This window comes from Procambarus clarkii, chromosome 47 (assembly GCF_040958095.1).
Source record: "Procambarus clarkii isolate CNS0578487 chromosome 47, FALCON_Pclarkii_2.0, whole genome shotgun sequence".
NCBI lineage: Eukaryota > Metazoa > Arthropoda > Malacostraca > Decapoda > Cambaridae > Procambarus > Procambarus clarkii.
Genome location: NC_091196.1, coordinates 24632050 through 24657940, shown reverse-complemented (window position 1 = coordinate 24657940; position 25891 = coordinate 24632050). Strand labels below are relative to the sequence as shown.

The window sequence follows — 25891 nt, the reverse complement described above, 5'->3', positions numbered from 1 at the left end:
CATCCCTTCTAACCAGATTGAAAGTATTTTTTTTTTAAATCCAATTTGATCAGGGCTTTTTCTGCTGTAATGTTGGCAATGTAGGCTCTAGCTACACGAGCCGCTGCCTCACATCCTTGGGGAATGCCAAACCCGAGCTGTTTTGGCTCAGCTGTTGGAGGTGTATCCTCTGACTGCTGGTATGGAGTGTTGAGTAATTAGAGTACGTAATTACTCAACACAAAGCTGCTATTAGGACAATATCCAACTCTGGCCCCAGACATCACTCGGTACCCCTACTCAAATCTCTGAATATGTTAGATATTAAGTCACTGCACATTCTCTCATGTGTATTATACATATATAAAACGCTGAACTGTAATGCCAATCCTGACCTCAAAAGCTTCATTGAAGGTTGTAATTAGCTAAGCAAGTTACAATCTTGATGAGCTAGTTACAAAATTCAATATAAGTCGTCACATCAACAATGGGTTCGAGATCGACCACAAATACAGTTTCTAAATTAAGCAACTGACATATGTGGAGAGCTAGTGTCACAATTTATATGTTTGTCCTGCACACCGCCCCCCATCCAGTGGGCAGCGGTGGATAGGTTACAATCACTTAGTTACTACCTACAGTTAGCAAACTGGGGATAATTGGCTAAATTTCTGGTAGCAGATCATTTTGAATGAAATATTTACACATCGCTGGAACATTGGTTATAGAATTATCTCTAAATTCACGTATCTTTTCGCATTCCATCACATAGTGACGGAGGATGTGCGAATAACACATATGTACGTGGGTAATTATTGGTAATTAGTAATATTAATTATTTAGCATTACTTGTGCATAGGCGATATACATCCGTCGTTATTATTCTTAAGTGCACCATTTATAATTCTGGGATGAATTCTCTAACCTTGTATACTTTATTTACGATCTATTATGTTTGGGTGCATGTGCCTATACTTCCGTAGACTAAGTATACAAGTATAGTTATTAAGGTCACTTAACATGTATCCCTGCACATGCACACCATCGCCTGCAACTCAAGTTCTAGCAACTACAGATGCAACTTTCTAGCACCCGCGAAGCTGTAAAAAAAATCACGCAGCTTCAGTTGCAATTTACTAGCAAATGCAGTTGCAACAATTCCATGCAACTTGCAGTTGCAAATATTTTATTATTAATATTTAAAACTAATAAATAGTTTATATCGCTTATGGTGTTTTGTTTCACCCGACGCACAAAAATTCCGTATAATGAAAAATACGTTGCTTGTTTTACTGCTGATTGTCCTTCCTTATATATTACAGTGCACAGTTTTCAGCTTTAAGAACATTATGCATCACTTAACATTTGGTATAAGACAATATAAGGTGTGGCGTGTGATGTTAAGAGTGCATCACAGTAATGTTTTATAAGCACGCACCATCTCTACTCTCCACCAACCATTAATTAAATACTTATATACATAACCTTGTGCTACTTCTTCCTTCTCTCTCTTATTATTTCATCTTATAAGAATTTACCACATAAAATAGAGGTTGAAGAAATGTTTTCTTGGGATATGTTAGAGAAGGAGTGTAATACTGTGGTAACAATTTACCAGCGGCTTCATAATTTGCGCGCGTCGTCCTGCCGGTGTTGACTTTTGAGTGACTTGCATGACCATGACGTCCCGCAGGAAAAATAAGAAAAGCTGCAGTAAGTAGTGTTATGGCGGGTGTTGTGTGGTGTGGCAGTGTTCTTGGAGGATGAGACAGTGCAGGAGAGGTGGAAAGATCAGTGATGGCCTCTTGGGAGACGCGCTACACGCTAGCCAACTCTGGGGTTGCCTTGTGACGTGACCATTGCTGATGCGCGCCGCTAACTGTGTTTGAAGGCGTTAACGGTGTGTTGTGCGGTGTGGCGAAGTGGGTGTGGGTGGTAGGCGTCCCTGGCACTGTGGCTGGCACCCCTGGGGTTGTATCATGCTGGGGGAGGTGGCAGCTGGGGAGCTCCTACAGCAGGCAACACTGTAGTAGGCGGGTCCTGCCTCTTGATCCCCACATCCTGGCACCATCTAACTCTCGCATGTTTCACCTTACTCTGTTTTAACCCCCCCAACCATGTGTCATTCTCATGCCCATGTCTTCTGCCTTCAAAAACTGTTTTAGAGACAGTTAATGTAACAGCTTTTGTAATCTTATAATAATTAAGCAAAGCATCTAATTGGTTTACACATGCTTTTTGTTGGAAGGTGAACCCTATCTTCATTATACTGTACCCTCAAACTCCAATGTCACTGCCATAACCATGCTCATCACCGTAATGCATTGGCAAACCTAACTAAATTCTAACCTAACTCGTCCACATTGGTGGCATATGACTAAAATGCAGTGGTGCCTTATTTTCATGCCTCTGATGCGTCTATAATATTGTAATGGAAAATGGGGCATTTAAAGAATTTGACTGTTTTTTTTTACTTAGTGTTGTGCTTGTGAACATTCTGTGCTCTTCTCACCAAAATGCAATTTCTGAGCATCTCCATTTTCTAGGTTTACTGCTTTTAGTATTGTGGCACTAGATTATGTAATACTGTAACCTAACTTTGTCACATGCATTCTGGGCTAAAACAGTATTTGCTCACTTAATGTATTGGTGGAACTGTGTATTACATTTGATAGCCTGTGTAGCATTTCTTGCTGCTAGTTTTTTTGTCTATTCAGTAGGCCATGGTCCTTTGTGGTTCCTTTTTTGGACTGGGGGGAGGGGGGAGGTTCATTTAGTTCTGCCTTTGGAACTAGTCTCTTCGTGTGGCTCTATTTCTGGATTCTTGGGGTTTGGTTCACTGGTGGGTTGTGCCCAACATTCTCATGACCAGTTTCCTAGCTTGTTACTTAGGTACTCATCTCCCCTAGTTGTGCTTTCGGGGGTTGAGCTTCGGCTCTTTGGTCCTGCCTCTCGACGGTCAATCTACTGGTATTTAATATTTGTGTCTGCAGAATCGAGCTATTAGCTCCTGGACCTCGCCTTTCTAACCAATTTATTTTTCCTCTACTATATCTACTACATATATTTATAACACACACACATCCCCAGGAAGCAGCCCATAGCAGTTGTCTAACTCCGAGGTACTTATTTACTGCTAGGTGAACAGGGGCATCAGGGTGAAGAAAATATCTGGATCAACATCCTCTAACTTGTTCAGTATTTTAAAGTTTCATTGAGATTTGCCCTGTCATGCCTGATTTGCTGTGTTGTTAGCTGTGACCTTCAAGTGTTCCTGATACGAGAGATGACTTAGCTCTGGAATGACTTCTGTTGCCCAGTATTGCACCTTCTCCAGAGCAGTTATGTCCTTCCGAAAATGAGGTCTCCATGCTTGGATAAAGTAATCCAAATGCGGGTGTCCCAGAGATTTATACAGTTGAACCATTACTTTCTTTTCCTTTCAGTCAAAAGTACGTTTGATTATCCCAAGAGTTTGATTAGCTTTTCTGGCTGCTGCACCCACCTGTTGTACAACTTTTAATGAGTGGGGGAATTTGACTCCAAGGTCTGTTTCTTCATCTATCTGCTGTAATGTAATGCTATTACTTTGGTAGTAGTGGCATGGGTTGTTATGCCCAACATGCAAGGTCTTGCATTTGTTAATATTAAAAGCATTTGCCAGCCTTCTGACCATTTGTGGAGTTCATGTAGATCTTTTTGTAAGGCCTCGATATCATTATCATTTCCAACTTTACTTAATCTTTGTTATCTGCAAATTTAATGATATGGTTTGTAATATTCTCATCTATGTTATTGATGTATATGACAAAAAGGGTAGGTCCCAAAATGGATCCTTGTGGCACCCCACTTATCACATTTCTCCTTTCTGATTCGTATCCATTTAATATGACCCTTTATTTTCTTTCCTTCAACCATTGTTTTATCCATTCTAATATTTTACCATTTATTCCATGGGCCTGTAATTTCCTTGCTAGTCTTTCATGTGGTACCTTATCAAAAGCTTTAGCAAAATCCATGTACTGTATAATTACTACTGTATATTCACCGGAAGGCCATTGTTTGAGTAGCTGGTTACTGTTTCCAAAAATGTGAGCAAGTTTGTAAAGGTGGATCGGTTTCAAACAAATCCAATGTGTCGATTGTACAAGGTTGTTCACTGAAAGATGGCGAGTGATTCCCTTCCTGAGGATTCTCTCCATGAGCTTGCAGGTGTGTGATGTCAAGCTGATTGGCCGGTAGTTTTCTACTGAGCTCTTTCTGCCATTTTTGGAAATAGGGGTGACATTTACATATTTTCAATCTAGTGGGACTACCCCTACCCCTTCGTCCAGAGATTTTGTGAAAAGTAGTTTCAGCAGTAGGCATAGTTCTTCTGCCAGTTCCCTTAAGACTATGGATTGGATTCCATCCACACCTGGTGCTTTTGAGTCTTTTAGTTTGTCTTTTTTTCTAATTTTGCATATTATAGGTACTGTATATTCCTAATTTCATTCTCCTCCCCTCCTTCAAACATATGTGTGGGTGATGGGATGTCATCCAACCTTTTGAGTGTGAACACTGATGTAAAAAATCATTTAGTGTTTGCTGCCCTTTTATCATCCATTATAGCTTGGTTAGTCATATCTATTAAGGGTCCAACTGAGTCCTTTGTTTTGGTTTTACTTCTTGTATAGACATAGAACAATTTTGTATCTTTTTGTTTTGGGCAAGTTTTATTTTGTCGTTTCTTTTGACTTCTGATTTTGTGTGTGGCCGAGTTTGGTGGAATAATATTTTAATATTTAAATAAATATGATAAATTAAGAATTCTTTCAATTATTACATTTTCATATTTTATTCTTGGTTGGGAAGTAAACTCAAATCCATTTATAAAGTAGTGTACATATGCTTGGTCTCTGACTTTAAACTCCAATGTTTGTAAAGTTGTTGCTGTACCAACTGTTGTTCTTAGTTTTAGTTTTATTCCTGAACTGGGGACCCATCTAGTTGTCAGGTAAAGAAGTGTTACATGTGCTAAATTTGTAATAAGTATTGCATACAGTATAATGTATAGTATTTTTGTCATCTTCAGTACTAGAACATGTAGAAATGGTCAGAATCTGATTTACATTTGGATTTGATATATGGTACAGTACAGTATCACTCTCCTTAAATGTGAATACAGCAGTATTGTACATTATTTACATGATGTACAAGAAGGTATATTTTTAATTGTATTGCTCTGCCTTTTCAGGTGATAGTGCAGAGGAAAAAATGACAACAAGAAAACGAGGGAGGAGCGAGAGTTCCCCTGCACTCAGTGCTGCGTCAACAACTCCACCTGAGACTGGACGTGTATCAAGGAGGAACCTGGCACATGCCAGCCCATCACACATCGCTCCAGAGTCACCTCCAAGAAAAACCCGAAGAGGCACCTCCACACCAGATACGCCTCAGAGAACTAGTCCCAGAGGGCGGGGAGGGCGCTCACCTGCTGCTGTATTTAATGACTCTCCCAAAAGTATATCACCAAGAGGCAGGGGCCGAGGAAATCGAGGGGGAAGTACAGATTCTAATGCCAGCAGTGTTGCATCTACCTCCACTCCATCGAGGCGGCATGGGCGGAGAGGGAGTAGCAGCTCAAATGTAAGAGTAGTATCGGAGAATGTGCAGGTTACACCTACCAGAGGTAGAGGACGCAAGAGAAAGAAATCAAAGAGTCCACCTGCAGTTTTGTCTAAGAAAACTAATGGTGCATCACCAGAGTATTCACCCACAGGTTCTAAAAAAAGAAGGGGCACTGCTGAAGTAGATGCACCAGCTACAAATGGGAGAAATGGTCGCAGAACTCGAGGCAAGAAGGGCACATCAGAGACACCACCTCAGGAAGATTTAGATGGCGGTACAGATGAGGAATCATCACATTTGGATGACACAGAGTCTAGTACACTTGAGAATTCTGCAGACTCTTTGAAGATTGCAGAAACTGAAACTGAATGTGAACTACAAAACAACTCTTCTCAACCTGAAAGTGATGCTGAGGAGGTTAAAAAAGTTGAAAATGATCATATGAATGATAAGTGTGACAAAAGTGCAGATGATGATCAGACAACTCGCACTAGTGAAGCTAAACAGCATTTGAATAAAGAAAGCGAGTATCGTGAAATTGGGGATCAACCAAGCAAGTCGTACGAGAAGAAGGTACAACAGCATTCAGAAAAGCAAAGCGAGTTGGGAATAATTAAAGTTCAAAATGCAGAACATGGCAAGTCATCAGAGAAAGAGGTTGAACAACAATCTGAAAATCAGAGTGAGTCATGCAAGAAAGAGGATGAAGAACATGGTGAAAAACTAAGCGAGTCAGGTGAGAAAGAGGTTCAAGATGCAAAAAATCAAATGGAGTCAGGTCCATGTATAAATAAGCTTCAAGATTCTGAGAAAAGCGATTCATCCAAAAAAGGGGTTCAGCAGAACCTGCAAGAAAGAGAGTCATATTTGAGCAAGGCTCAACATTTTGAAAAACAACAAGAGTCTTGCACGATGGGGGATCAACTTCCTGAACAGAGACCGTCATCAAAAAAGGTGGTCGAGGAACAATCGGAACAGAGCGAGTCATATGAGGAAGAGGTTCATCAACAATCAGAACAAAGTGAGTCATGCGATGAAAAAGGTCAATGCTTAGAACTAGAGTTATGCACAGATGAGGTTCAACAACATTCTGAAAAGCACGAGTCATGTGAGAAAGAAGTTCAACAACAATCGGAAGAAATCGAGTCGTGTGAGGAAGAGGTTCAACAACAGTCATTGCAAAGTGAGTCGTGTGAGGAAGAGGTTAAACAACAAAACGAACAAAGTGAGTCATGTGAGAAAGAGGTTCGACAACAGTTGGAACAAAGTGAGTCATGTGAAGCAGCAGCTCAACAACAATTGGAACAAAGAGTGTCGTGTGAAAAAGAGATTGATCAACAATCGGAACAAAGCAAGATATGTGAGGAAAAAAATCAACAATCAGAACAAAGTGAGTCATGTGAAAAAAAGATGCAACAACAATTAGAAGAAATCGAGTCTTGTAAGGAAGAGGCTGAACAACAATCGGAACAAAAGAAGTCGTGTGAGGAAGAGCTTCAACAGTCAGAAAGTGAGTCATGTGAGAAAGAGGTTCAACTATCAGCACAAATGGAGTCATGTGAGAAAGAGGTTTACCAACAATCGGAAAGCGAGTCATATGAGAAAGAGGTTCAGCAGCAATCAAAAAGCGAGTTGTGTGAGAAAGAGGTTCAACGATTAGAACAAAGTGAGTTGTGTGAGAAAGAGGTTCAACAATCTGAAGAACAAATGGAGTTAGATCTACACATCAATGAGCCTCACCATTCTGAGCAAAGTGAGCCATTCAAAAGAGAGGTTCAGCAACATTCAGAAGATCAATATAAGCCTGTGTCATTTGGAACAGTGGTTCAACAATCAGATAAACAGAGTGGGTCATGTGAAAATAAGGTTGGACATTCAGAAGAAAAAATGCATTCATTCATTGTTGAAGTTCAATGTACCAAACCAAATGAGTCGTGCGAGGAAGAGGCTAAAGAACATTCGGAAAGTCAGAGCAAATCATGCAAAATCGAGTTTCAACATTCAAGAGAACAAAGCGAATCATTCATTAATGAAGCTGAGCAAGATTTAGACAAACAGAGAAAGTCACAAGAGGAGAAGGTTCAGCATTTAGAAGCAGAAAGTGAGACATGCAATAAGGAGCTTCAGCATTCTAGAAAAGAAAGTGGATCTTACATTAATGAGTTTAAACAACAGTCAGAAAAGCAGAACTATTTGTGTGAAAATAAGACTGTGTGTTCAGAAGAAGGTAAATCAATCATAAATGAAGTTCAGCTACATTTAATAGGAAACGAGAGTGAACCATCTTGTGAAAAGGGTCTGCAATGTTCAGAACAAAAGAATGAATTGGTTGAAAAAGAGATTCCATATGTTGAAGAACAAAGTGATTTGTCTGAGAAAGGGGTTCAACAAAATCCAGAAACAAATATTGATTCCTGTGTGAACAAGATTCAACATTTAAAAGAAGAGACAGAGACTTGCACTGATGAGCTTCAGCATTCTGAAAAAAAGAGCGAGTCATGTGAGGAAAAGGTTCAACCTATGGAAAAACAAAGCAAGCCATCTGAGAAAGAGATTGGACATTCTGAAGGTGAGCCAAACAAGGAACAGGTTCAGCAACATTCAGGAGCAGGTGAACCATGCAATAAAGAGGTTCAACAACATCCACAACAAAGTGAGCCACATGCAAAAGAGGCTCAACAACATTTAGAAGAGCAAAGTCAGTCAGTCAAAAGCAATGCTCAACCTGTAAAAGAGATGGAGTTGTGCATTAATGTGGTTCAACAGCATTCAGAACAAAGTGAGCCACCAGAAAAAGATGTTCAATGTTCAGAAGAAAATAAGCTGTGCAAGAAAGAGGTTTGTCAAAATTCAGAAAGAGAGTCAAATAAAACAGTTGAACAACATTTAGAAAAAAGTGAGTCGTGCAGCAAAAAGGCTCAATCATTAGAACTAATGGAGTTATGCACAGATGAGGTTCAGCAATATTCTCTAAAACATGAGCTGTGTCAGAAAGATGTTCAACAATCAGAACAAAGTGAGTCATGTGAGAAAGAGGTTCAGCAATCAGAACACAGTGAGTTATGTAAGAAAGAGGTTCAACAATCAGAACAAATTGAGTCATGCGAGAAGGGAATTGAACAGTCAGAAGAAAGTGAATCATGTGAGAAAGAGGTTCAACAATCAGAACAAGGTGAATCATGTGAGAAGAGAATTAAACAGTCACAAGAAAGTGAATCATGTGAGAAAGAGATTCAGCCTTTAGAAGAAATGGAGTTATGCATAGATGAGGATCAACAGCATTCAAAACAAAGAGAGTTGCAGGAGAGAGAAGTCCAGCAATCTGAGAGAGAAAGTGAGCCATCTGATAAAAAGTATCAACATTCAGAAGATAATAAGTCATGTAAAAAAGATGGTGAGCAAACTTCAGAGGAAGGCAGGTTCCGTGTGGAAGATGCCCAACAACATCCAGTAGTAAGTGAAAAACAGAGCAAGTCGTGTGAAAATGAGGCTCGGCAACTTGGACAAATGGAGTTGTGTATAAATGATGATCAACAATATAATAAACAAAGTGTGTCGCATAAGAAAGAGGTTCAGCAACATTCAGAAAAACGGAGCTTATCTGAAAATGAGGTTCATCATTTAGAAGCACAAAATGCGACCTGCAATAATGAGTCTCAGCATTCAGAAACAGAAAGGAAATTATGTCTAAATGAAACTCGACAACAATCGGAAGAAATTAATTCGTGCAATGAAAACGTTCGACCGTGCTTGGAAAAACTGAGTAAGTCGTGTGTAAATGAAGTTCAGCAACATTCTGCTGAAAGTGTGTCACATGAGAAAGTTCAGCAGCTTCCAGTGAAACAAAGTGATTTTTGTGAGAAAGAGGTTCAACAGTATTCAGAAAAAGTAAGTGAGACTTGTGAAAATAATTTAAGTGCCATTTCTCAAAAACTGACAGAATTGCATGAAAATGAGAGGTTGGATAAAGTTGAAAATCAAAGTGTGTTGTGTGAACATAAAGATGTTATTGAAGATGCCATTGCTCCTTCAGGTAGTAGTGTACCTACCAGTCACAAGAGTCTGATGACAAGAGATCTGCTTTGCTCCTCGGAACAAGGCTCCTTAAGAACGTGTGACCCAGGCATTAAAGGTATTGTGTTGAATTCAACTGCAGTGGTCAGCTTGCCTACAAATAGTTCTAGTCATGTGGAAAATTCAAAGAAGAGACATATTAGTGGGGATTCCTCAGATTTTGGCTGTCCAGAAGAACAACCTCCAAAGAAAGCTAAACTAAGTGGTAGTGTACCTGACATTTCTAGTAAAACAGAAACTATAAATAACGACAATGACTCGTATAGAGGAAAGTTTGCAGGAAATAAGGAAAGAGAAAGCCCCAAAATTATGAACTGCATAAAATTGGATGTGAAAGGAGACATGGAAACAGATACTGTGACACAAGCTGAAACCTTTCTAGAATCACTTGGCCTCACAGAACAGCAGACCTCAGAAGTTTGTTCAGTTCTTCCAGCTCATGTGAAAGGTAAAACCTCTCATTAAATACATTTTTTTTATTTCTTATATAAAGGTAATTGCATTTTCTATGACTACTACTGTACTAGCCTTTGATATGAAAACGCTCATGTAATGTTAACTTTATATGACAAAAATATGTTGCACTCCCAAGACCTCCAAAAGTTTTTCTTGAGGTTATCTTGAGAGGATTTCGGGGCTTTTTAGTGTCCCCGCGGCCCGGTCCTCAACCAGGCCTCCACCCCCAGGAAGCAGCCCGTGACAGCTGACTAACACCCAGGTACCTATTTACTGCTAGGTAACAGGGGCATCAGGGTGAAAGAAACTGCCCCCATTGTTTCTCGCCGGCGCCTGGGATCGAACCCAGGACCACAAGATCACAAGTCCAGCGTGCTGTCCGTCCGGCCGACCGGCTTGTATTTTATTTTCATTTCTCAAGTACTGTAAAAGCATTCCTGAACATTACTAATACTCTCACCGTAATTACAGTTCAAAATGAAGTAAAGACTTGAGATATGGTCATTGTTGTGGTAGCATCACTAGGCCTAACCCCAAAATGCCAGGAATGGCTAATTCATCTCTTAACTTTGTGATAATAGTAGGCAGATAATGGTGCTATACAGTGCATCATGAGGTGTTACCCAAACATGGCTAGCTGCATTTGTTCATTGGGGTTAACACTAATGTTAGGAAAAAGATTATGTAATCAGGCAAGATGATGTATGGATCAGTGCCACAAGGACGTTTTCATTCTGTCCCCTGCAGGCTCATATAGGCTAAGATGCTAGGTAATCACTTTAGAAAAATATCAATCCAACAAGGAGAACATAGAAAATGTTTATGAAATGGTTTTCTTTAGTCAGAGACAGGAAGCATGTTAGGCTTGTCAAGGTGCCCCTAGGCCAACCATTGACCTTCCCCAGGATGCAACCCACAACAGTTGCTTAACTCCCAGGTACCTATTTAATGCTAGATGAACAGGCATTGCATGATAGCAAACATTGCCCAATTGCTTCTATACTGCACAGTGAAAATACTTCAAGCAGCAAAGTCTTTGAGACACCCAGAAGCGAGTTGAAAGTACCACTGTTCATACCGTGCTGAAATCACCTCCAAGACCTGCAACTTAGTAGGATGAGAAGAAGCCTAAACCCACACATTGGGTGTCAAGATTGGGAATTCTAAGAAGATAGTACTATGCAGATATGGGGTTTAATCCTCAATGAACTAGTAGGCATCCATCAGTCTAAGGAGACTATGGAGTTGCCGAGCGGACAGCATGCTGGACTTGTGATCCTGTGGTCCTGGGTTCGATCCCGGGCGCCGGCGAGAAACAATGGGCAGAGTTTCTTTCACCCTATGTCCCTGTTACTTAGCAGTAAAATAGGTACCTGGGTGTTAGTCAGCTGTCACGGGCTGCTTCCTGGGGGTGGAGGCCTGGTCAAGGACCGGGCTGCGGGGACACTAAAGCCCCGAAATCATCTCAAGATAACCTCAAGATAGCCATCAACACATTATCTGTAAATTATGGTAAACCTTTTTCATTTAAGAGTTTCAATGCATGGTAAGTATTCGAGTATCAGTATTACATAATGGTCTTACCTGACAGTTTAGGGATGCAGAACTGTTGGATGCCATTAGCAGAACTAGATGAAAGGTTGTTTTCTTTGTTGTCATATTTATATAATTTTTTTCTTCTAGATTTGTCAGATGGAAGACTTGTGGAGGAGATAGTGGAGACACTCCTGGACGGGTCCAATACAGTAACAACCATGAATGCTCCACGCTTCAACAAGTTCCTCAGACAGTTACTAACATATTATTGCAACCTTGAGACCACCAAGGAGAAAAAACATGCACTCTGTGAGGTAAAATGTTTTGCTCCTATTTCTGATGTAACCATCACCATAAACAACAGTAATAATGGCAACCTACAGTTTACAGTACCTTACACCTCTATAATGTGTGCTCCAAATAAGGGACATTGAAATCATAAAATTCTTCTAAATATAGTACTGTAATTAAATTCCGTTTTAAAAATTATTAAGGGCACGACCCATCAGGAGATTGGTCCAATATGATACAGTAGTGAAAGTACCAGAAATTGGTTTAGTGGTTGCATGGAAATGCATATTAATTTCTACTTGATTCAAAAGTCTTATGTATTCATATCACTTCCAGAAAGCAGTACAATGGGCGCGTGACAGAAAAAGTGTGAATCTTCGGCACGAGTTAGAGCTGACGCTGATGTCGCTATACTACAGTACCTGTCATTATAAACAAGCAGAGGTCATTGCCAATGCTTTATATTCTGAAACCAAAAAGTTACAAGACAAGGAGAAAACTGTGAAGGTAAGATGTTTGACGTGAATTTGTGTTGTTTGACATGTCTGCACTATGGCTGTTGAAGAGATGAAACCGTCCTTTTCTCTTGTCACTTTACATCATGGTAACATTTCAGTTCTTTTCATCAGGTACCTCCAGTTGAGATATCTTGTGGTTTTGTTTTTCTTTTTTTTTTTTTTTTGACACAGGTTCTCTTTAAATATCTTGAGTACCTTGAACAAATCCACAAGGGCCGTGAAGAGGATTCAAATCCTCGGCCCTTGTGGATTTGTTCATTTGTTGCATCACGCTATTGTGATTTCTGTGTGTCTTGAGTACCTTGTTGTATTAACAAAATAAAAATGAGCTTGAACAATAACATATGGCTGCTAATAAAATAGCCCATATTTTGTTTTAAATTTGTGGAATATGTTGAACCTCTTTAGACAAGACTTAAAATCAACAATGTTTATGAATGATCATAAAATTAAGTTGCCTTTCAAGATTTGGCAGCGTAACCCAATGACGACTACTTTTATAACAGGCTCTGTAGTAGTAGTTTTTTCTGGAATATCTCATCATATTGACTTGAAAACTGAAAGTCATGCATGGTAATAAAACTGAGCTTTGCTTTCATTACTATATCCACTTGAGGTGGGAGTGTTATGGTGGAGTTTACAGCTAATCAGCTGATTGCTGCCAATCAGCTGATGGAAGAAATAACTAAATATAATCTAAAGCTGACTTCTTAACGTCAAAGATGAGATAAATAGTATGCTTTTTAAAGTTAATCATTGTTGTATACAGTTTCCCTGTAAAATTATTTGGTGAGGAATTGTACGATGCAGGTTGTTTGGAACCAGTTATTAGTTGCTGATTGCACTGTTTGCCTCTTGCCCACTCTTCTTTAGTTATTTACATGTATTTACATGAAATATGGTAAAGTTGTAAGTTACATGGTTACATGGTTACATGGTTACATGGTTACTTGACCTGTATGAAAAACTTGGAAGTTACATTTTAAAAGTGTTTATGTAGAGGTACAGTATGTTTGAAACTCCCTCACCTGCAGTCTTAGCTATTCCCTTCAAATAATTGTATTTCAGTTTATCAACTATCTGGAGGTAGGCCGTTTAATTTATCATTTTGGTGAATTATATTTTCACTTGAAGGATTTTTGTCTAATAAAGATTAAGAAAAAAGTACTTTTTGAGGTCCTTGGAATCTAACCTTCTCTCTTCCATATTGTTCTCTAGTTTGATTTGTGAGGGCTTTGATAAGCATGGTGTTTGTGGGAGCACAACCACCTTACACACCAGGGGCTGCCTCTACTTCTAGTTCTATAGTTGGGATTCTTAAGGCAATTTTTTTCTCTTACTACTCACCAATACATATTATATGTAAGGTATCCGCTTCCTCCCACCATATTTGATTGTTTACTAAATACTGTATATTTTTAATGACTTAAAGAGTTTTAAGGTCACATCTTAGTGCCATAGATAAAAGTTAAACAAGTACTACATGTAGACATCATTTACACTACTGTATGAGCATTATTGGTGCCTCAATAGTCATGCATTTAGGTAGAGTAACTTTAGTACTCTCTCTTGTCCACTCTTTGAATATAATTTCTGGTATTGTAGCTACAATTATGATATATTACCCTCTATCTTATAGTCTTCTTTAGTGATGTCCTAAACAGAGTAGTAAGCAAATTTTCTGTTTGTATTTGCACAGGCGTGTTTGTGCTTAAGCCAAGTGTATCATGCCATGGGCAACATCTCCAAGGCTCGGGCCAACATCACCACTGCCAAGACGGAAGCTCTCAAGATTTATACACCCCCAGATATGCAGGGAGAGCTTGACCTACAATCGGGTATGCTTTTTTTTTTTTTTTACCTATTTTGTTTATCATGGTACAGGTATTACAAACATGGACACCATATTCACAGATGTTGTATCCACATACACTTGTATTTAGGTTAGAGTTTGCACAGTCCCATAATCATAAATTGCAATTACTGTACTCTCACTGGTAGTGGCCAGGTCTTAGTTCTTGGCTTGTCGAGACCTGCCTATCAATGGAGACCCATGTTATTTCAACACTTGTAAGGATTAAACTGTACATTGTCGTATAGAGTAGGGCACGCACGCACGCACACACACTTGTGGGGTGCCTTGGGTCATGGGAAGGTTTGCTGGGTGTAGTGGGTGCTGGGTGGGGTGGATGAGGCTCCGGTGAGACTGACCGACTAGTTCACTCTTGCTGCCGGGTTCGTCACTTCTGTAATGTGTCTGACACACTGTAGCGAGAGTGTAAAGAATCAAATCAATATAAATACCATATGGTGTTTTGCTCACTTTGTCTAGGAGCTGGTGTTTATTACAGGAGAGGATTGTTGTGAGCTAGATCAGAAATGTGGCATTCAGGGCGAGTGGTCCCTGAGCCATCCTTCCCAGTGATGGCTCATGGATATTTATACCTATATGCGAACAAGCCTGAATGGTCCCCAGGCATATATGCAACTGAAAACTGAACTGCAATATACTGGAATATATGCAACTGAAAATATATATATTTATACATATTTATATATAATATTGATATATTTATATATTAATTATTTATATAATTTATATATATTCATTTTATTAAATTTATTGTATTTCATATATATTTTTAAAATTTTTATGATGATAATATCGGCAAACATGGTGTATTCTTCTGCTTTTTCAAAGTTATAGTTTGTGTTATTGTTTTGTGGATGATGCTAGTAGTAGTTTCTTATTTTAAATTATTGAGTGTTTCTTTCCATTGCTTATAATATGATACTTTTTAGGCATCATGCAAGTCGCAGAAGGCAAGGACATGGAAACTGCCTACTCTTACTTTAAGGAGGCAGCAACAGGGTTCACTTCTCATGAGCAGCGGGCACGAGCACTCAAGTACATGCTCCTTGCCAAGATTATGGTCAACAGGTAACTGCACCAAGTCTTCTTATCAGTAGCTTTGCTCTTTGGTTTCCCCTGGTCCCCATTCCTGGTATCACAGCTTTCTCAATTTCATCAATCTTCAAACCATATGATTATTTTTCATTGAGTGTTGTCTAGTGTTTATGCCATTGTGACCTTCCCTATGCCTTGTACACCTTGAGTATCATTGTAAGTGTCATTGTTATAAATAATGCTCTCCTCATCTTATTATTTTAGATTGTAGGATTAATATGTTTCATTATATTCATGGAAGCAGCATATTTTGTATTTGTTAAAGTGTCTCTAGAGGGATACAATAAAAATAGGAAGTCATTTAACTTCGGAGAGAAAAAAACACTTGTGCAGCTACAAGTGCACAAGTGTTTGTGCATTGGTGAACCCATGACATCCAGGATCACCTCTAAACGTGCACGGTATCGTGACCAGTGTATGTTTACACGGTCACGGTGTAAAAGGTGTTGTGGTCATGCTACTAGGTACGTTTGGGGGGGGGGGGTGATCCTGGACGTCATAGGTTCAAATCTTGGCCGGGGTCATTTAGAGTTCTAAGTGATTTATGGCTTGTGCATTCTGCAGCCTTTCTCACATTTGTAGTCTCAGCATGGCCTGTGCATGTGTCAGAATTTGATGAAAAACTGTATCCAAATGGATCCTTGAGTGTCGTTGGGGGTTGGTCAGTCATGGAGCTTAGTTAATAAGCACCAGAACTGACCAAGCCTTATTAGACAATCAATGGTGCGGTGGTCATGGTACCGTGTACGTTTAGGGGTGATTCTCGACGTCATGGATTTAAATCCTAGTCGGGTCATTTAGAGTTCGTAGTGATTTATGGTTTGTTCCTGCAGCCTTTCTCTCTCATTTGTATATACAGTATATATGTATGTATGTATGTGTGTGTGTGTGTCAAAGCGTATAACGCTTTCAAAGTGTTATACGACAAAAAACAGAGACAGAGTGACACCTAGGTTACGAGTTTCGCCTCGAATTACATAGTTTGTTGATACGCTTATGAGCGATCGAGCACATGGTTCCTGGTGGCACGGTATCCCACACTTCAGTTAACCAGTGCCTCCTGCTTAGTGACGATCGTGCCTGTATTCTTTGTTAAGAATTTCATTGTTTTTCGGCTTTTTGGGGTTTTGAACATAAAAGTAATTACTGTATTATATATCATGCCATGGGCCCAAGAAAGTCAGTGGTAAGGTTCAACCTAAAAAACACATGTGAGGATGACCATAGAGCAAAAACAAGAGATCATTTGTAAACATGAAAATGGTACAAGGGTTGTTGAACTAGCTAGGCAGTACAACAAATCTGTCACTGATATGCACTGTGATTGTTAAGAAAAAGAACATTGAGTACTAAAGTGGCAAAAGGCATATCAACAATCACGAAACAAAGAACACAAACACTTGAGGATGTTGAAAAAGTTATTAATTTGGATACAAAACTAGGAGTTAGCAGGTGATAGCATTTCAGAGACCATCATTTGTGAAATAGCAAGGCTATTGCATGAAGATCTTTTAAAGAAAGCCCCTGGAACAAGTGATGCAGATTCGAAAGAGTTTAAGGCGAGTAGGGGATGGTTTGAGAAATTTAGAAAAAGAAGTGGCATTTACAGTGTTGTAAGAGTCAAGTGTTGTGAGTTGGAGGAACACAGAGTAAGAGCTGACCACCAAAGAACTCTTAGCCCTTCACAAGGATCAGCAACAAGAGGCAGCTGAGGAAATTTCTTCTGGGGAGTCTTGGGAGAAGGTGGTGATACAGAATGTCCCTTCCTCAACAATTAAGAAGTGGTGTAGACTATGGGAAAAAATGCAAACTTTTGTTGAAACGATTTGCCCAGAGCAAGCAAGCTGTAGTAAGCCGTTGCCTTAACCTTTTTAATGACACTGTGATGACTCGCTACAGACAAGTGTTACAACATACGGAAAACAAGCCTCTATGGATAGATTTTTAGTGAGAAAAACAAGCAGGTCTTAGTGGTATGCAGGCAAAATGTGCCAGAGAGAGTGTACCCCAGAGACGTCATCACTGCCTGATGTTATAATGGAAGAGAACTCCTCTCCTAAACACTACCACCACCACCACCTGAGGAGGGGGTCCTCACAGTCTTCCATTCGCCAACAAGAGTCGTCAATAAAGGTAAGCAATAACTTGTACATACTATTGTACTAAATCTGTATGAATTAGGTATGAACTCTACTTTGAAGTTAATATTTTTAGGAGTGTGGAACGGATTAATTAAATTTACATTATTTTTTATGGAAAAATTTGTTTCGGGTTGAGAACCGTCTCTGGGAACGAATTAAATTCGTAAATGAAAGGGGGCCACTGTAGTTGTTTCAAAAAGCTTAGAACTCGTCTCCTTCAAAAAACTAGCTGCATTTTTACCCCAGTACAGGTGTGTATTTTATTAGTTTTTATATATATATATATATATATATAATATAAATAAATAATATATATATATATATATATATATATATATATATATATATATATATATATATATATATATATATAATATAAATAAATAATATATATATATATATATATATATATATATATATATATATATATATATATATATATATATATATATATATATATATATATATATATATATATATATATATATATATAAATAAAATACACACACACACACACACACACATACATATATACTTAAAATTTTGCTTGCTGACGGATTGATCAGAAACTCACTTGTCGTCCTCCAACACAGACAACTTTAATTAAACTAATTCATTTTTATTAGCTTTATTGTTTGTTCTTGTAGGGAGTGAGGAGGGAATGAAGGCTATCTTGTTTATTTTCACAAGGGCTGAGGAGGGAGAAAAAGCTGTGAAAAGCCCGAGTCATATTCAGGATATTGATGAGGGAGTGGAAGCCATGCTCGCCATCGCAACTGCAGCTAACAAATCCTCTCTTGCAGACTTCAGGTAATATGTTTGCTCCCGTGAGTGTTATACTGTTTGTCCCAGACTGGCAAGAATGGAGCACAGTTTGTGGACACTCACATAAACTGTTCTTACTTGTAAATTGTTTAATATATCTTGTTTGTTACATTAATTTGCTTGTGATAAGAAATATCATTAGCAATGCAGCTGCAAATTGGGTAAAGAAGGATCCTTGATAGATATTTGTTAATGGTTGGTGTGCAGGAAAACACGTGAGCAATATGGTGAGCATCTGGCTGGAGACATGGTTGTAGCCAGCGTTCTGGACGACCTCTACACCACAATGATGGAGAAGAACCTTCGCAACATTGTCTTACCATATGAAAGATTACAGGTCAGTTCATTTTAAGCTTTATAGTAAACACACACACCTATACATCTGTCTGTCTTTATATATTATATACTTCTGTAGATAGAAGGTGGACATACTATTCTTACTTTCACTGCCTAAGGCATCATTATTCTTACTATACTGTGCCATCATCTGACACTACCATCCTCACTATACTGTGCCACCACCTTTGACACCACTGTCCTCACCAGTATTGTGCCACCACCTTTGACACCACCACCATCCTCACTTTACTATTAAGATTTGTATTTGAGTTTATTGAATTTTAGACAAATTTGCAGATGCTAATTTTAGACAAGTGAATTTTCTAAAAAAAAAAAATTAATATTTTCTTTCCTTTAGATTGCTTACATTGCTGATCAAATTAGTCTTCCACGAGAAGAAGTGGAGAGGCGACTCTCGCAGATGATCCTAGACAAGCGTATCAATGCTCAGCTTGATCATCGTGATGATTGCCTTTATGTTTATGCCTCTGAAGACTCGGATGCTGTCTATCAAACAGGAATCGACACACTTTCTCAGCTAGATAAGACAGTGTCGCACCTCAACCGCAAAGTCAAGAAACTGTTGTAGTAAAAATTGCGCTTAGGAATAGCAAGTTCCACAGAGAACAAAGAACAGCTAGTGTCCTTTAATAAATAAAAAATTTTTGTATGTTGTCACGGAGCGCAATATTATATTTCTAAGATTTGAAGCTGAAATGAGTTTATTAACTGTAATAGGTAGCACTCAAATATTTTATGGTAGTCATGAGAGGTTAAGGCATTAAAGGAAAAGCTACTCAGTCAACAAAATAGTTGTTGTGGTTTCATGAGGTGAAATGTGTCTTGAGAGAAGGTACAGAATATATTGAATATACCTTTCATATATGTTCTCTTTTTTCACCTTTTTCTTTTTCTCCGAAAAGATATTATTATGGAATGACATTTTTTCTTGTCACAAACTAGATAGTTATGAAGAGGCATTTATGTATAGTAAATCTAATATCTATACATGTGTACAAACACACAAAGGCAGGCACACACACGTGCACTCACTCACTCACATGCATACTCACTCACACTTGCACACAAGCACACTCACTCACACGCGCACTCTCTCACACATTCGGTAATTACATGGGTAATTACATATATAATAAAAATAGTGTAAACAGAAACATGTTTGCACATAAAGAATGCACATGACACATACTTGTGCACACACAAAATATAACCATTTATATTTCTATATAAAGTATACATGAGTATACATACAGTTTATTAAAAAGTACCATATTATTTATATGTAGTGGGAAGGGCACATACAAAACTTGTGTTGACAAAGATTTAAGTAGTGTAATATAAGTTGCATCATATACCACTGGTGTGGTGGCCATTGTCTTGACTACAGATATTATGGCAATCTCAGTTCATGTTTGAAAGAGAAAACTTTGAAAGAATAGCCATACAAACATTGTATAGACAGTGGCAAGTGCACAGTCAAACGTTTCCTTTACACTTTAAGGTAAAGTCTTACTCAGGTTTATTTAAGCTGATGCTGTTGTAAATTACCTCACTTTACTGCATGATACAGTTTATGACAGTTATAAGAGTCTGTGGTTTTTTATTTTTTTTTAGATAAAGATTTTTCTTCAGAGATTGAGAATGTTTGGATAATGCTAAGACGCTGTAGATACTCTTTCACTTACCAGTTTTCCATGCCAAGAACAATGAGCTGGGTCAATGCCTCTTGCCAAATATTTGGGCAGCAACTCTGCACATTCACTCATTTGAATGTTGAACTTTACTATTAATCCTGTGTACCCTACCAATGGCCTTGCCACGTGTACGTTGCTGCATACCTTACTGAAAAGCTGAAATTAAATTTGTATGAATATTTTGTCATGTGAATGTAACCTGAGAACCTTGCCAGCTTTGTTGCCCCTTCTTATTACCTCATTTTCTTTATAGTTGCACTAACAAAGCACTTAACACTTTCTCCTGATAATGGCCTTGCCATGTCTCGTTCTCAAAGGTTGGAGAGATGCTCGTGAGAAACAAGTCCAAATTTTCCAAAATTATTATTGGGGCAGGATATGTCTTTGGATATTCAAAATTTACTTTGGCATTTGTTACTTCCTGAATACTGAAGGTCTATTTTACCATCTGCAGTAGACTGTTTCTTCCTTTTCATCTTTGCCACAGACGGTGTTAATAGTCTTCCAGGCTTGGCACCTTCTTTTGATTGTTACTTGCTTTATCTTCACAAAATATACAGTTGTGACTAGAAACGAAAGTACTGTAATTAGAAGCTAGAAACATAGAGTTAATATAGTGCTGCCCATATGCTAAAAGCAATGATGAAGAATTTCTTGCGACACCTCTAAATTGCATTAATTTGAGTTATGAAATAAGCGAGTATTGTAGTTACACGGTGTCGAGTAAAATAAGAGGTTAATAATACTCAAATGGTGTAAGAACACATTAATATTGAGCCATGTATTATCGTTTGGTACCCATATTATTTATATGACAATATATTTTGTTGAGTCTTAAACTAAAATTTATATCGTATAAAGCCAGGACACTTGATGAAACAAAGACCTTCTTTATTGTTCAAACTGCATTGTCCCTCATACAGTCCTTCACCACCTCGTAGAATGTCCTGATTGACAGGATGATCAAAGGTCTAGCCTTCTCTATAGTCCATTGACTTACTTGTTCCTTGATAGAATCTTTGTTTAATCAGATAACTTTGACATTGCTTGTCTCATATCTTTTTGTTCTGTTGGCATCCTGAATGATATCTAGGAATATATTGACTGTTGGGTGCCACGGATGGTGCTACATAGTCTTCCAGGCTTGGTGCCACCTTTTGTTAATTGCTGTATTTGCAAACCTAAACAACTGCTCTGGTAGAGATTGTCCTCGGCTCAGAGCAATGTTTGATTAGGCTTATGCACAGCAATTGTAGTTGAACTTCATAAATTGCCAAGGTAGCTGTTTCCATGTATTGAGGCTTAGCCAGTTGAAATCTATCAGAATTCAAATTCTGGGTTTAAAAATGGGTTTTATCTAATTTTAAAACCAGGATTCTGATTATTATTAATGATAATAATAAGAAGTTGCAATTGTGTTCATTACAACTTTTATTCACAACACTAGTATAAATTAAATCATCTTACATCATTTGAGTTTTTATTCTACATTGTACAGGGGCCTCGTAGCCTGGTGGATAGCGCGCAGGGCTCGTAATTCTGTGGCGCGGGTTCGATTCCCGCACGAGGCAGAAACAAATGGGCAAAGTTTCTTTCACCCTGAATGCCCCTGTTACCTAGCAGTAAAATAGGTACCTGGGTGTTAGTCAGCTGTCACGGGCTGCTTCCTGGGTGTGGAGGCCTGGTCGAGGACCGGGCCGCGGGGACACTAAAAGCCCCGAAATCATCTCAAGATAACCTCAAGAAGATACTTATACTGTACAGCATTTAGGTCTGTAATATGTCACTTGTTTTCTCAGAACTTATGAGCTGTAATTGTTTTTTTTTTTTTTTTTTTGTCTTTAGAGTGTTGACATAAATTCAGAGAAATTAAAATTGGTATGTGTGTTGTTTAGCCAAAGGATGAAAGTACTATACTTGGAAAGTAATTGAGATTGGAAAAAAAATTAAGTGTCAAGGATTGTAGTTAAAAATGTGTAGATGAGCTTTTAAGAGGGACTTAAATTTATTACAGGGAATAGTCTCCCCATTGAAATAATAAGGATTTGTTTTATAGAAGGTAACTTGATGGTATTAGATTGTCACTGATAATGTAAACAAAAAGTAAAACATTGAGGATTAATGGATGAATTCTTTGTTATAAATTCCAAGGTGAAAGGTAAGGGTTTGTGTGCATAGACTTGAACGATGGCTAAATATACACAGGTGCCACAATTGTGTGAGTTCACACAAGTGTGAATCCAGTTGCTGTGGGAGCACGGAGGGTGAGGAGGTATGGCAGGCGAGGCATTTCCTCCGAAGAGAGAATGGTAGCCACTCGCTCGTCTTGGTGCCATGTATTGAGTGAGGGCATTGTTATTTTACTGTAAGTCTGTATTTGAGGGACTTTCATTAAATGCTTAGGATTACTCATGTGTTTTGATACTTTGCTTCTGCCACCAAATCTAAACCTAGTCTAGATCAAATATTGTGACCTAGCAATTTTTATGTTCAAACCTGTGCTGAATTAATTAGTTTTTATAATGTAACGAATAAGTATTTTGCTTCCAGTTGCTCTTGTGTTTGGTAAAACTATATTACTCATGATATCATCTATATAAATATCTTCACAACCACAACAAATGTTGTCTGCAGGGTTTTGCTAAACAGATGCATTATTCAGGTTACTATTTGATTTATTCAGGATGTTAATATAACTTTCAAACATTGTTACAAGTTGTAAGTTGTATGCAGTGGCCGTCGTAAGATTCATATACAGTAGTATGTTATCGGTGGCAAGTAATCTGTCCTAAGGTACAGATTTGCTTCTTGGCTGATATGTGATGATTGTAATGCAAACGTATTTCTTGGCTCACTTGTGTAAATGTGTTAATAATAGACACTTAATAAAATTGGTATGTTAGAGCATCAGCATCTGTGTTTGATTTAGGAAATGTAATAATTAGTGGTAATACAATAATGTACTAAAGTATTGATCTATAAAGCTCTTTTTTTTTTTACACTTTATTTTGTGGAATCATCATATTAAATAAAAATACTGTACTAAAATACAACCCTTCGAGCTATCTGATGTGGTTTTTGTATGCAAGATGACTATGTGAAGTAAAAAGACTAGACGAGTGATACAAGCTTGTGTGTGAAGATAACAGCTCGTGAAGTTGCAAACACTGCAAGATACTGTAATCTAGTTGATGCATCCTGAACTGTCCTGGGATAAAAGTTCTATCGAGAACCAGTAGTTGCCCTTGACATATACTGTAATATAATCATATACAATACAGTATGTGTGTGTGCACAACATGATTGTACATATATACAATTTTGAAATGTATACCAATATTTTGCATTACTGTTGCCATGTCAAAAGCTGCCATATTTGTTTTGTGAAATGGTAGAGTGAACAGCAGCCATTAGGAGGTAATGGTAATCTTGGTTACATAAGGTAACCTTGTGTTGTGAAGATTTTTGTCTTATCCAGGAAGTGGAGACTGTAGAAGGTAGGAAACCTGTCACACAGTACAGGCAGCACTTGGACTGTCATGAACCAAACTAGTGTAGTAATATAAGTCTTCCTCAGAGAGGATGTCTGTGATTTGAGATCACAGATTTCAAGGGTTATGGAAAAGCTGTAAGAGTTGAAAATAACGGACACAACGTAATAATGCGTTCCAAGATGAAATGAACAACCCAGTTTTTTATGCACTTCTTAATATGATTGAAATATCACTTGTAACATTATCAATCTGTTATAGAACCATTATTGGGTTTAAAGTAGCTTCAAAAATTATGTAAATAAGGAAAAATGTAAGAGTGAAATAAAGATATGATCTTTTCCTAAATTTGACTATCTTTCATACTGACGTTATTTTGTGACTTGTGTATCTTGATACATTGTATTGTATTGGCTCATATTTATTTAGTTATTTATTCATTGTTTTCCTTGTCTTCACAATATTTATAAAAAAAAGTTGGGACAGCTGCCTCCTTTTTCTTTTATCATGACATAGTTTGTTGATAAACAATGAAATCACAATACATCATCTATGAAAAAATCTTTAGAGCAAGATAACAGGATTGAACCAATATCCTGGATCTCAATAGATGCGCACTTTTTGCATTTAATGGTCCTTGGGTTAAGGTGCACATCATGAGTGATCCAAAATGATGGGATGATCCTATTAACCTACTCCAAAGATTTTCATATGTTGATCTAATTTCGGATATTAGTCATTACTGTATTCATCTTGTCCCAGACATTATGATCTAATAATGTCAATACAATGACCTAAACAACTTATCTGAAAATTTATGGTTGTCGCCCAACAAATTTCATTTTTATGGTGCTACATAGCCTTCCCGGCTTGGTGCCGCCTTTGATAATTACTTACTTTTGGCAGCATATTATCCTATTCGGAGAAACTTACTACATTGCTGTAGCACTTGAATGAAGGTGAAGGAATAAACCAATATACATGTATATATTAAAAGCCAAATTTTCGGATGTAATCTACATCCTTTCGCAAGGTGATGTATACAATGTTCTGAACAATATTCTAGGAGCTCGAGCTTATATATCTGGCAGAGCTCCTCTTGTGACGTCCATCATTAGATGTTGTTCTGATTATGCTCCCCAGGGACTCAAGGGTTTTCGTTTTTTTTTCGGATAAAGTTAAAAGTAAACTTTGCGTGGTCCAGTGTGCAATATCGCGCCTCGTATTGTTCCTATCTTACCCCTGTGAAGGGTCCCACGTGTGAAAGGCTTTTACCCCTTCTACTGTTATGAAACACCTTTCATTTAATATTTTTCTTGCCATACACACACTCTTGCTTTATTCAATTTGTGTATGCTCTTTGCTAGCAACTTTTTGTGTTCTCATTCCTTTGTAATTGTGGTTCTCACAATGCCTTCATACATGGCTCTGGAATTTTTCAACCCTTTACATAGATCCTGTGTCAGTTGAAATCCAATACTGATTCTAGTAATTATAAGGTTCCAATTCTGCTGAGCTCTTAGCCATATTGGTTTACTAAAAATGAGCTTGCTGTCATCGATGCTCAAAGTAGGTCATTCATGTCTGTCTCATTTCCCGTAAAGAGATTCCTTACTCTGATTTCTTCCCAGTCATTCATTTCGTCATTCACAATCATGAGCAAAGTCGATGGTTTGTCGTGACCCTCTGGTAAATTCATACCAGAGGAATTCATAACTGGGATTCATATTCCAGTTATGCCCTGCCAGGAAATCGAATCCGGGATACGCAATTCTGGATAGAAAACGAAGTGGACTAAAATTTAAAAAATTTACCCTAGGGGTATTGTTTTGGCATTTACAGCTTTGATGGGTATTCGGTTCCGTGGGTTTATAACCTGCTAGTCTTTCATGGGGTACCTTGTGAAAAGCTTTAGCAAAGTCCATGTAAACTACATCTACCGGAAGTC

At 38.1% G+C, this 25891-nt stretch overlaps 1 protein-coding gene across 3 annotated transcripts; it reads left to right on the top strand.

The window, feature by feature from the left end:
* Nucleotides 1-1551: 1551 nt before the first annotated feature.
* On the top strand, nt 1552-24284 carry LOC123762990 (trichohyalin). 3 transcript variants are annotated; one of them, XM_045749881.2, is made up of 9 exons: nt 1552-1692; nt 5216-10111; nt 11803-11969; nt 12283-12453; nt 14164-14302; nt 15267-15405; nt 18264-18383; nt 18606-18735; nt 19096-24284. In XM_045749881.2, the coding sequence occupies exons 1-9, from the start codon at nt 1653-1655 to the stop codon at nt 19324-19326; spliced, it is 6033 nt and encodes a 2010-aa protein (XP_045605837.2). In that variant the 5' UTR covers nt 1552-1652; the 3' UTR covers nt 19327-24284. The 3 variants fall into 3 exon arrangements, with proteins under 3 accessions (XP_045605837.2, XP_045605839.2, XP_045605838.2); XM_045749882.2 differs by lacking the exon at nt 1552-1692 and adding an exon at nt 1700-1879; XM_045749883.2 differs by lacking the exons at nt 18606-18735; nt 19096-24284 and having other exon boundaries at nt 18221-18357.
* Nucleotides 24285-25891: the final 1607 nt, after the last annotated feature.

Bases quoted from the DNA above. Each gene is read 5' to 3' on its own strand.
- LOC123762990 (XM_045749881.2), top strand. From the start codon at position 1,653: ATGACCATGACGTCCCGCAGGAAAAATAAGAAAAGCTGCA. The intron at 12,454-14,163 runs GTAAGATGTTTG...GTATTTGCACAG, and splicing joins ACAAGGAGAAAACTGTGAAG to GCGTGTTTGTGCTTAAGCCA. The intron at 15,406-18,263 runs GTAACTGCACCA...TATTTTCACAAG, and splicing joins GCCAAGATTATGGTCAACAG to GGCTGAGGAGGGAGAAAAAG.